General features: G+C 52.7%; 5 protein-coding genes across 5 annotated transcripts; 1 reads left to right on the plus strand and 4 right to left on the minus strand.

Annotated features, from left to right (window-relative positions):
• Positions 1-926: 926 nt before the first annotated feature.
• Positions 927-2552, minus strand: AYO20_08687 (hypothetical protein; the record flags this gene model as incomplete). Its single annotated transcript, XM_022646963.1, has 2 exons — positions 927-2455; positions 2528-2552. The coding sequence occupies 2 exons, from the start codon at positions 2550-2552 to the stop codon at positions 927-929; spliced, it is 1554 nt and encodes a 517-aa protein (XP_022497079.1).
• A 541-nt stretch (positions 2553-3093) lies between these two features.
• On the minus strand, positions 3094-5022 carry AYO20_08688 (hypothetical protein; the record flags this gene model as incomplete). The annotated part of the gene is made up of 1 exon (XM_022646964.1): positions 3094-5022. The coding sequence occupies one exon, from the start codon at positions 5020-5022 to the stop codon at positions 3094-3096; it is 1929 nt and encodes a 642-aa protein (XP_022497080.1).
• A 920-nt stretch (positions 5023-5942) lies between these two features.
• AYO20_08689 (hypothetical protein) lies at positions 5943-6791 on the minus strand (the record flags this gene model as incomplete). Its single annotated transcript, XM_022646965.1, has 1 exon — positions 5943-6791. The coding sequence occupies one exon, from the start codon at positions 6789-6791 to the stop codon at positions 5943-5945; it is 849 nt and encodes a 282-aa protein (XP_022497081.1).
• A 285-nt stretch (positions 6792-7076) lies between these two features.
• On the minus strand, positions 7077-8164 carry AYO20_08690 (hypothetical protein; the record flags this gene model as incomplete). The annotated part of the gene is made up of 3 exons (XM_022646966.1): positions 7077-7847; positions 7908-8079; positions 8145-8164. The coding sequence occupies 3 exons, from the start codon at positions 8162-8164 to the stop codon at positions 7077-7079; spliced, it is 963 nt and encodes a 320-aa protein (XP_022497082.1).
• A 410-nt stretch (positions 8165-8574) lies between these two features.
• Positions 8575-9561, plus strand: AYO20_08691 (hypothetical protein; the record flags this gene model as incomplete). The annotated part of the gene is made up of 1 exon (XM_022646967.1): positions 8575-9561. The coding sequence occupies one exon, from the start codon at positions 8575-8577 to the stop codon at positions 9559-9561; it is 987 nt and encodes a 328-aa protein (XP_022497083.1).
• Positions 9562-11801: the final 2240 nt, after the last annotated feature.

The following is an 11801-nucleotide window of genomic DNA, read 5'->3' on the forward strand; positions in this document are numbered from 1 at the left end:
TTGGTTCGTTCATTCCCTCAGGTGGCGGGAGGAGATGAAATTCTAAGTGATAAGTTCCCTTGGCAGCCTCGCCGAGCAACCAATCACCTGGTCCGCGCATCACTAGCCATGCTTTGCCGGCACCACTCGTATAATATTCCCTGATAATCCTGCATGGTATACAAGGTATAGACTGTCAGACTACATGCCCCTGCATGCTTCGAATTTGGGTAGTTAGACTCCCTAATTTTGCTCATGATGCCGAGGACTCTCGGTCTGCTTTTGCTGAGATGGCATATGGAGTCACGCCTTCGGTTCTCTCTCTTCTCGCATTGACACCATCACACGTCCTCCATAATGCTGCCTCAGTCTTGCCAACCCTCCGATGTAGCCGTAGGGCGCTTCATCCAGGATCCCATCCTTCTTTATTTCGTGATTTCCCCTTCCTTGCTCATGATGTATCCGAGACGGTGGCGCTGGAGGAGCTCCGGTCACTCCGTAACAGCCATCGATGCACTGTGACGATGTAGAATTGGTTTTCAGTGACGTTCTATATCCTGCCAGTTAGTGGCGGATCGCTCCGGGGCACTTCAATCGGTCCTGAGGGTTTAGATACCTGGCGGATAATGAATCCAACAACTGACGAAGACGATCACTCAGAAGATGAAACGGAGAGATTTTTGTACTCGACATTTTTTTGGGATTTGGTCAGCCCCGAAGGGCACATGAGCACAGGAGTGCTCAAAAAAGAAAAACAAACAACACTTGTTCTCGTTTCTTAAGCCCCGAGGGGCACCGGCAAACCCCAGCAAACACCACCGCCACCACCCCCTGCTCCCCCATGCCTCCGTTCCTCCCCTTCCCTCCCTCGTCCCCCCCTTCCCCCACCACCAGGACACCCACCGAGACACACTCACAAGAGCGAGGCCACCGCACACACAACTGTCTCAATGCTGCTCGTCTCGAAGCTGCTCGCGAAGAGCGGCGATCTCTAACTCAGCTCTCTCAAGGAGAGCCTCGCTAGAGTCCGCACGCTCCCTTGCAAGAGCGGCATCGATCTGAGCAGCGAGGTACTCAGCTGTGAGGCGGCGGACCTCGTCTTGGAGCTGTCGAAACCCCTCCTCAGCGTCGACGGCGACCTCCCGCGCCTCTGCCAGGGTCGTCCACAGCTGACCGACCGCACCCAGGATCTCGCCCTCAGCAGAGAGGAGACCCGCGCGGGCGCGGACGGCCGCTGGGTTGCCCCTGACGGCACCAACTGGGAGATCGCCGTCGAGGACGTCGATCTGGACACGGGCCTCGCTTAAGTGAGCGAGCCCGGCGCGGAGTTGTTCCGCAACCGGGGCGTCAACCTCGTCCAGGTTGACGCGCACCTCCTCCTCCTCCTCCTCCTCTTCTTCTTCGCCATCTGAAGACCACATGTCTTCAGGGGCCTGCCATTCCCCGTCCTCTTCAGCCTCCTCTGAGGCGTAGTCGTCGTCGTCGTTGTCGGCCTCTTCTGCACCGGACGAGTTTGAGAGATCTTGAGTAGAGGATGAGCTCAGATGAGCTTGAGACTGTGACGTTTGTAGAGTCTGAGTGGTGGCTGAGTCTTGGTCAACTTGAGACTGTGACGCTGGGAGATCTTGAGTAATGTGTGTGCCCTGATGAACTTGAGTCTGTGACGTTGGAAGAGTATGGGTGGTGGTGGTAGAGTCCTGATCAACTTGTGACTGTGGAGTTGTAAGATCTTGTGCAGAGGATGAGTTCAGACCAACTTGGGCCTGTGATGATGACGATGACGATGATGATGAAGATGATGGAAGATCTCGCGCAATGGATGAGTCCTGGTCAACTTGTGACAGTGGTGTTGGAAGAGTCTGGGTGGTGGATGAATTTGGCGCAGGTCGAAATGTGAGCGAATTTGGAAGGCCGCGTCTAAGATTTTCTGCCAGACCTGCAATGTTTCCAAAACCCCAACCTAGCTCATCAGACCAGACAAGTACGGTGCCAGTGACTGGCGTATTTGCTGGGATTGCTAGAGGATTTGGCTGATCTTGTGCTGAGTTTGCTGTCACACCGTGAATGTGGGCAAAACTCCACCCAGGTTCATCAGTCCAGATTGTTGCTGCAGTAGCAGCCTGGTTGTTGACTGGATCAGTGACTTGGTGATCAGATTCAAGCGAGTCGTCCTCTGATGTTGTGGTTGCAAGGTTGGGTTCACTCTCAGGAGAGTCTGTGGTCTGTGGATAGTTGACTAGTGAATTCAAGTTTGTGGTTCCATGAACTCGACGAAGACCAGGTGACGTTTCGGTGAGAGATGTTGGAGTAGGTGTGGTGGTGTTGACAGGTTCAGTTGCAAGAACATCAACTTCTGCACCAGAAGATGAGCTGGACAAACCAGAGCTCAGGCCAGCGTCACCAGGTAAGAGAAATCCAACGCTCTGACGACGATGTCGCCGTTCAGAGGAAGATGGAGGAGAATTAGGTGTTGAGCCTATATATATTTATTGTAAGGCAACATTGCAAGATAGAAGTTGACGAGAAGATCGTGTGAGTGTGAACTTACCTGCGGATTTGTCTGAAGAAGTCATTTTGACCGGCGCTGACGACGACGTAATCGGAGAAGTTGTTGGGGTACTGTTAGGGTCTGTTTGAGTTGGTCGAGCGACGGTATTGTAAGTTTAGAAGTGCTGCATCGACGAACTTGATGAAGCGCGACGAGTTGAAATGACGATGGTGAAAGAAAGAACGAGGGGAAGTGAGAGGGAGAAAGTGTCGACAGGTTTTGTTGTTGTTTTTTTTCAACCATCTTTCTGTCGCACCCTCTATAGCACCAAAAAAGACGCTAGGCGACTAACTGTGCAGACATTAGTGAGAGCTGCCAAGGCGAGACAGCTGAGATTGTGAGGCATTGGGTGGAATATGGTCTTGTCTGGTCGCTGTAGAAGGTATGGAGCGTATTGGAAGCATGTTGTATGGACAAGGCTGAAGCAAAAGCGTATCGATCTTACCGGATCAAGCCCGGTGCAGCGTCATCGTCTTATTGAAAAATCCCCGTCGTGACAAATCTTCACGTCGTTGTGACAGAACCCATTCCCTGGGTATGGAGTATCATCTTTGAACAAACCCTCCTCACATATTCAACATGCTCAGCTGCCGCCTCATCGGGCTTGCAGCGTGGTCGCCATCCTCGCTGGGCCCAATACCGCTGTCTGTCCCTCCAAGGGGGCTCGAGTCAATGTCTATGTCCCATTTCTCCTCAGCATGGTCGCTGTCTTCATGGTCTCCATCGTCCCAGCCTTTCTGAACTGCGCCTCTGACATTCCATCTCAAAGCCCTTTGTACACTTTCCACCCATTCATTCGTGCCGGTCATGACAGTTGGGAACGGATACTGCGACGCTTCCAGGGTCACATAATCCCCTTGTTTCAACTCAATTCGTCCCTTCCCGTCAAAAGAGCAATAAGCCGACGACCGGGATTTGTGAGGTACAGCAATTCGCAGCGCAAGAGTGTCCGACAGCACCATCGGCCGGAACGAAAGGGTGTGCGGACATATAGGTGTCAACAAGATGGCAGGAATGGATGGATGAATCAGAGACCCTCCAGCAGACAAGGAGTAAGCTGTGGAACCCGTCGGCGTGGAGAAGATACAACCATCTGCTTGCACAATTGTCAGAAGCTCGTCGTCACCGTAGAGCTCTAGATTGGACACATAAGCAGAAGGCCCGCGATCAATCACAAGCTCGTTCAAAACTTCAAACTGCTCGCCTTCTTCGACAGCGCCCTTCACAGCGCCGGGAGACCGATCGGCTCTCCAGACAGTGCAGGTAAATCGCATACGGAGGTTGACTCGCATTCCGGCGTCGCCCATAACCCGATCAAGGTGCTCTTTGTATTTGTCGAACTCAAAATTTGTCAAGAACCCCAAGCTTCCCAGTGAAAAGGAGAGCACAGGAGGGACTACCCGCTGGAATAGCCATGAGGTGAACAATACAGTTCCGTCACCTCCCATGGTGAGGACCAGGTCGAACTTTTCCGGTGATGACCAGCACAAATCCGGAGTCCAATACTTCAACATCTTGCTGAACCGAGGTTCCTTCGCCAGCAAACCAGCGGCGTCAAATCGTTTCGAATGTCGGAGCTTGGCATCCACATAGACGTTCACGCCCAGCTCGCTCCCATACCGAGGCGTGGAGAGCAGCCATTCAGCAAGCTCACGTGTCAGGTAGACGAGGCTGTTGTCTCGAGCCTTTGTCACAATCATGACATTGCGCACAGCGCGTTTCAGGGGTTTGCGCTGCAACTGTTTGGAGACCTCTCTTACGCCTGTGGCAGTTTGCATCAGTCGCGAATGCGAGTAGTCATCGTCCGCGATCTCTTCCAGAACCTTTTGGATGTCCACAACCCCGTCAAATCGCTGGTGGAAGAAACATGGCGACCGAAGAAAACTCGTCGATGTGGGCGAGTTGTTTGACAGCGCGCTGGCTTGAAGGCTAGCCAGGGTGGCTGACAATGATGGTGACCCGGAGCAGCTTCTCTGTTGCTCCAATTCTGCCTCGGTGATGGCCGTCTTGACGGCGTTCGTGGCCAACGGTGCCGTATTAGGCCCCGCACTAGGCCGCCGTGAGACCAGAGCCTTCATGATTGTTTGTCTGGGTATGTCTATTGACTTTGGGTTTTTGCGGTGGGTGAGCAGCGACTTCGGCAGCAGCAGAGGCTTTGGCACGGGGACTGTAGGGTGATGGGCGATGTACGAGGTTTTCGAAGGATCGTTGGAGGACGCGTTGTCGCTGCTGACGGGTCTCTCGTTCACGGGATCGGGCTCTGCGTGGACCAAACTGCGCACGGCATGTGTTTGGCCGTCGGCGTCAATGGGATCTAAATGTTCGGCATACTGGCGGAGAATAGACTCTCCAACCGACCTTTTGGGTGTGGAAGAGGCCATACCACAAGAGAGCAGGAAGTCAAGATTATCAAGGACAGGAGTTGGCGGAGAAGAGTTGCTGATACTAGTGGCCTCGGAGGTAGTGGGCGAGCATAAGGTGGAGCAGGCGGTCATGTTGGAAAAAAGACGACCTGCAGGGCAAACGAAGGCACAAACCGAGCCGGGCGGGAGTAGTGGATCTGGCCAGCAGTGGACGATCTGGAGGTTGTGTCACCTCCGGAGTAGGGTTGGGGTGGTGATGGTGATGGGGACGTGATGCCGAGAGGCAAATCCGAACACGCTCGTAAGCGGGCCAATCTTCGGAATAGTCAGAGCGCCGAAGTGCATGGAACGCCTAGGAGACTTGCCTGAAAGCTGCTCTCGGGTGCAGGTACGACGAGATAGTCAGGTAACACACGATATCACCAAATAAGTAATCCGGAGACTCGGAGTTAGCGGATGAAGCTGGTGATTGAATGCTTTTTGTGCTCTCCAATGTCGTTTTGCTGCAGGTGATGACGTGAATGAATTGAACCAAAGTCTCTGGGCCAGCCGGGGTCAACTGATTATGCAAATGTGCTGCAAGGTCGTAAAGGCAAAGGAGATCGTGAGGCGAGGCCAAAGCAAAAGAAATTCCTTGATCGACCTTAGGTAGTTGGTTGCACCTCAGTCAATGCCGTGCTTGAGTATTTGTAGCAATCGCACATGCCAGATGAAAATATCCCTTTGGGGCTGGGGGTGATCCAGCCGGGCGTGTCTTGGTGCTGAGACAGGCACGTGGGGATCTGCTGTGGGCTTTGATCAACCACACGACCGCCCCCGTATCTCGTAGAGCTCCCTAGGCTCCCTAGATCCTCCAAAGTGGGCACCCAAGTATCAACTATCGGCCCCTGAACAACCAATATTCAAGCCTAGAAGGCTGCCATAAACAGGCCGTTGCACACCGATAAGTCTGTTTCCCATCCCCACTTCCTTCACCTCACCACTGTTTGGTGTCAGTCAGCCGCCCACTTTGTGACGGTTTCAGCCTTCACACACTGGCAAAACTTGTAACATCATCGATCCTGTCGCCAGCTTTCATCCTTAATCACTCGAGCTTCCAGAGCGTTCCTGATCACATCCAGCACACAGATAACCGAGTTGTTCCCAGTTGCACCGTCTGTTCCATTCATGGTAACATCGCCGTTCGACTGTTTGTTGGCTTGTCTCTCACTGGTGTTGGCGATGGAATTGGCGACAAAGGAGTGACCGAGTACTGCTAAGCGAGCAGTGTGTGCTGCTTGTTGCCAACCTTCAATGCTGAACTTGCCTTCACTCTCCATCAACAGCATCGTGCCGTCTTTCTTATAGGCAAACGCATGCAAGCTAGCGCATTTCTTGCGCTGCAAGACTCCTGGGTTGATGATCATTTGTTCACTGTCCCGGTTGATGCCAATGAGAGTGGCAGCCACCAATGTTTCCATCTGCACAGCTGCGTCTAGACACCCAAGGATGGCAGCATTCAGTGCCGAAGCAAGCAAGTCGAGATAAGTCTCACCTTGCCCTGCCCCTCTGACTCCACCAGGTAGGCTCTCGTCACCTTCGACAGACAGGACTTGAAGGGTGACCTGCAGCATGGTCCGTGGAGTCTCCTGGACAAGTACAATTGCTTGGAGCGTCCGTTTGATGAGCTCTTCGACATGTCGTTCTTTGACCATCCCGACACCATTGTGTGGTCTGAGATTGACTTCAACCAAGGTTGACTCTGGAATTTCATCAGATCGGTATGGTACTTCAACCGGGTAATTGACGCCGGCGATAATTTTGTAGCCCTCGCCTGGGGCGCTGTATGTTGCTGACCCGTCTGCATTGACCAACGTGTGCAGAACTGCTTGAGGAGGCTCGTTAATGACTAGAGGAGCCATGGTGGCAACAGCATCCGCGCAAACATCTCATGGAACAGAGTTCGTGACAATGTGAAGGATTTTATATTGACCAGGTCGGGTCGTGCCAAGAATTCTTAGCGCAAGGCTCCGAGGACAAAGGAGATGATGGCGAGAGCATGTGCCTTACACAATTTATATCAGAAGGTACATGACAACAGCGAATGTCGCCTCTGGGACTGATAGAATTGGGAGTGAATGATACAGCTTGAATAAGGGGTTTGAACTTATCATACAGAACCTCCTGGGTGTTAAAGGAGGAGCGCTTCAATCAGGCAGTGCCCTCATCACACCTTCGAAAGCTACCAACGCCATCGCATTCGCGGGAAATGCCCGGAGAAAGCAAGGTACAAAGCCCCTCCAGTAACCCCTCCATCCGGATTCTCTATATACAGTAACAGCGGCATCCTTCCAGTGTTTGAAGCGAGGAGTGCCGTCATTGAGAGCACCTCCCAAAGGATCTGTCATGATTCGTTGTTTGACCACGTCTGAAGGGTAGGACGTCAGCCAGAACACCTGTGCCGACATCCCGCCGGCCCAGAAGTTGACTGCGGGAGTGGACAGAGTAGTGTGTTTCTTGAACCAAGTCGTCAGGATATCGTAGCTGCCCCACCAAAAGAAGAAGAATGAGCGGAAGATTAATGTTGAGAACAGGCCGTGATAGAGGCCAGCAATACCGTGGGAACGGAGAATCTTTCTCGTGCAGTCTATGGGACCGCTGTACATCCTGTCCTTCTTCTTCGCGGCGTATTGAATCTGTAGCCTTGCCTTGACATGTTCAACAGGCGCAGCGATAAAAGAAACGGTAGCGCCCGCCATGGTTCCTGCGATCCCGTGTCCAAAAGCAGGCAACTTCTCGTGTGAGAGCTCTGAGGCGCTCTTCCCGGGCCGGAAAGCAGGATTGGCAAATATGTTTTCAAACAACAGCCTGCGGTAAACTGTCAAGCTCCCCAACATGACAGAGTCCATGGCCATCCATCCTAGCAGTGGCGGAGTTGCGCCCTTGTAGATTCCTGCAATTCCCTCTCTTCTTAGGGTCTGTAACAGACAGTCTAGCGGCCCCTTAAATTGTGACTTCTGCGAAGTCTGCAATCGAACCTTGACTGTGTCGAAAGGGTGGCCGACAGAGAGCTTCGCTATGCCCGAGAAGACCCCTGCGACGAAGCCTTTGTAGTTCTTTGCGAGCGACTTTGTTCGCGACTCCTCGTGGTGGGCCTGCTCGGGTTGGCGCAAAACGTCGGTGACGGTGCTCTTGTGATCATTTTGAGGCCTGACTCGCGGTGAGCATGCGTAAAGAATGATGACGAGGCGATGATGCTGTTCATCTATACTTACGTGCTGAAACTTTCTGACATGATGATGAAAATATGCGGTCTCGGTCGAATATCGACTTCAGAGAGCCGCAGGCGCTGTCGCAGTCATTATTGAAGTCTATCCGCTTACCTGGATCCCACAAACAGGCAGAACAGTCGAGGAGTAGTTCTCGGTCACATTCTTTTTAAGGCCAGAGAGATAGAGTAGAGATGATGATGATGATGATGATCGGGGATGATTTAGCCTCTCCGACTCGCAGCCGAAGCTGTGGATCTGTACCACCCGATGGCCAGCAGTGAACAAAATAATTTGGTGTGGGCTTAATCAAAAGCTTGCCTGTCGCTGTCCCTACTTGACCCGCGGTTCTAGTGCCAGCGGATCGCCACCATGTTGGATCTCCTTCGCCATGACTGGGCTCCTTGCTCAGTTGCTACCATCTGGATATCCCTAGATGTCGGACTCTATATCTAGCAGGCCACCTCGCGAACCCGGTGGCACAGCTGTTATGGAGAAATCCCCAGTTGAAAGCGCACCCACGAAAGTGTGGACCACGCTCATTACCAACACCAAGTACCTCTCGGGCCTCCTCACTCTCGAGTACTCCTTGAAGAAAGCTGGTTCGCAGTATCCTCTGGTCGCACTCTACACTGACACATTTCCTCCCGAAGGCCTGCAAGCTCTCAAGAAGAGAGGTATACCGGCTAAACACATCCCTTACCTCCTGCCGTCCGTCCCCAAAGAGTACGCCAACGATCCCCGTTTCTACGACTGCTGGAGCAAATTGACCCCGTTCAGCCTCACCGAGTATGATCGGTTGGTACAACTGGACAGTGACATGCTGGTCCTGAAGAATATGGATGAACTGATGGAGCTGGAGCTGGATCCGCCTGGGATGAATGGCGAGGGAAAAAGGGTATACGCCGCAAGCCATGCTTGTGCATGTAATCCTCTAAACAAACCGCACTATCCCAAGCATTGGATCCCAGAGAACTGCGGGTTCACATCCCAACACAATACACCAGACGATGCTCAGATTCATGGGCCCCCTCCCACTGCGGGGATAGGGTCCCCCAATGGCGGCCTAGTTGTGTGCAATCCTAGCCAAGGCATTTATGACAAAATCCTCAACGCGATGAAAAATGGCGACTTGACCTCGAGCTATGACTTTGCCGACCAGAGCTTACTTGGCGACCAGTTCTATGGTCGCTGGGTTGGTTTGCCGTATGTCTACAACGCTCTGAAGACGTTGCGGTGGAAAGGAGTCCATGATGCCATATGGCGCGACGATCAGGTGAAGAATGTCCACTTCATCCTGAGTCCAAAGCCCTGGGATGAGAAACTTGAAGACATTGAGGACGAAACGCACAGGTGGTGGCATCGCATCAATGACGAGAGACTGGCGCATGAAAAGTCCCAGGGGATTAGTGATGGATTTTAGAGCAAGACAGGCTATTGATGAGGAGTGACGTACTGTGAATTATTGGATCTACGACTGAGACATCAAGGCGGACAGACTTAGAGACTGATAGACTGATAGAACAGGCTTGGGTACTAATCACTGACAGCGGCGCAAAGGCCCAGCACTTCCTGGCAGACCATTCATCCTTTCAGGGGGCCATGTGCGTCAGCGTCACGGCTCTGAACTTAACATCTCGGTTGTAGAGGACAGGTATAAGCCGTGTGAAGCAAGAGAAGGCTCAAGCCAAACGCCTCGCTTTTGGATGAGTCTTGATGAACACCGGCTAGGTGATAGACTTCTGCCAAACGGCCTGATATGCCAGCCTTCCTTCCACAATCGATAGCAATCGGAAAACCTGGCGTCGTCTGGCTTGCAAAATGGACGGTTATCACCAAACTCTTTTCAACATCTGCCGACAGTGGCTCATTTCGTGGTCGGTGCGGAATCGATTGACTAGAGTGGTGGAAATCCCCTGAGTAGCGACGAAGACAGACTGCTCAATATTCGGGGCAACAAGCTTCTCAGTAACCATGGTTTCTTTCTGACAGGGAGATTCGCTTATAACTCGTCTGCCTGTGTTTCCAGCTTGCGACGTCAACTCTTTCTAGGTAGGCGATATTTTCAACATCATCTGAAACGCGGCGGGAGCCTGCAACCAAGATTCTGCAATATCCTACCCATTAACCAGATGAGTCGTGGCGTCCTTCTGGTGCCGTACAAGGACGCCCTCCCGACGGCAGCAAAGACACGCCCACAGATCGAAGTCTTGAAGGCAGATGTGGACACAGTCGTTCGCATCAGCTAGCCATCCATCGATGCCGGACGAACGCCACGACAGTTGACATGAGACAATTCCAAGGCACTTAGTCTCTGGGATCCTGTTTCGATGAAAGGGAGAAACAAGTTCATCGAAAGCCAGACGTCCGAGAAAGACTGGTGATAGTGGTAATGGGCCGCTTGGGGCGTGGGTGCGAGGCTGGAGGATCCGCTGATGTTCCTGACATCTCTCTACATTTGCCGACGAGTACTGTCAGAGGCCCAACATCAGAAAGCACGGTGACCCACGCGTCATAACTTGAATCGACGGCGCCGCCGATGGCCAGTGCCCAGACATTACCGATCAAAGGATAGGTGGAAAGAAAAGAGCTAGGAAGGGTGCCGGATGGCTCTGTGTCATTGACTCATTGGTGGAATATGAGGAAATACTCGGAAATCATTTGTATTTTTTTTTTCTCTTCTCCACGGCCTAAACATGGGTTGTCTTCGAGACTGAGGAGGCTGAAGGATTTCAAGGAACACCGATAGTTCGGGCCCCGGGATGGTGTTGACCTCGCTAAGTGTCGCGGCCAGCGCTCAAAAACTCAGGGGCGAAGGACGATGCGATAGCAAGTTACTCACCGATTCAACAGACCGCCTGCTTCTTTGACTGCCACACATACCTTCTGTTGGTATCAGGGTCGGTTGCTCTGAATCCCCGAACAAAGTTGGTGGCAGAGGTCGGATGGCAAATGTAGCAACGTAGAGGGTAGAAGACGGATCATCTCCCAAGTACACAGAACGCAGAGGGTTACAGTGGGCAGACAAGACAAAGGTAGTGTTGTCAAACATCTGTGGGTGACATCCATCACTCCATCGACGATTCGAGAACGAAAGAGAAGCCCAGGCTTGCTTTTCCCCATTCATTGTGACTTTCCAACTCGGTCAACTCGCACCAGGTCCAGAGCACGCGACACGGCCATTCCATGCACGGTCGACACACCCTCACCGACAAGTCTTCTCAATGAACTTGAGGGGTTTCACTTCCTTCTCTCCCACGAACATGAGTTCGATAGAAATGCACCGCATGGCACTCATCTGACCTAGCAGTCCCTCAGACCTCTGCAGCTAGGCTGGTATTTCCTCGATGCCACCCAACCAGCAAAATTTTCGAACACACAATGAGTGCTAGATGGTCAGAAGAGAGTCGGGTCACTGACAAACCTTGCCGATGCATCCGCGGGCTGTTACTCCGTCGTCGAGCAATGAGTGCGCAGCTGAGGTCTCCTGCCATGCCTAGTGGCCCCGGCGCAGGGCCCCAGAGCTCAAGAGAAGGGCGTCTATAAACTGACTGGTGGAAGGCGCTTTCTGGACCACGCGATGAGGGAGAAAAACATCAGGAAAGAGGAGGTGCTGGGCAGCGGACGAAGGCTTCGAAACCAATGGTCGTGCCGCTTCACCTC

The sequence above is a fragment of the Fonsecaea nubica genome (genome assembly GCF_001646965.1).
Source record: "Fonsecaea nubica strain CBS 269.64 chromosome Unknown Scaff71, whole genome shotgun sequence".
In the NCBI taxonomy this organism is placed as follows: Eukaryota; Fungi; Ascomycota; class Eurotiomycetes; order Chaetothyriales; family Herpotrichiellaceae; genus Fonsecaea; species Fonsecaea nubica.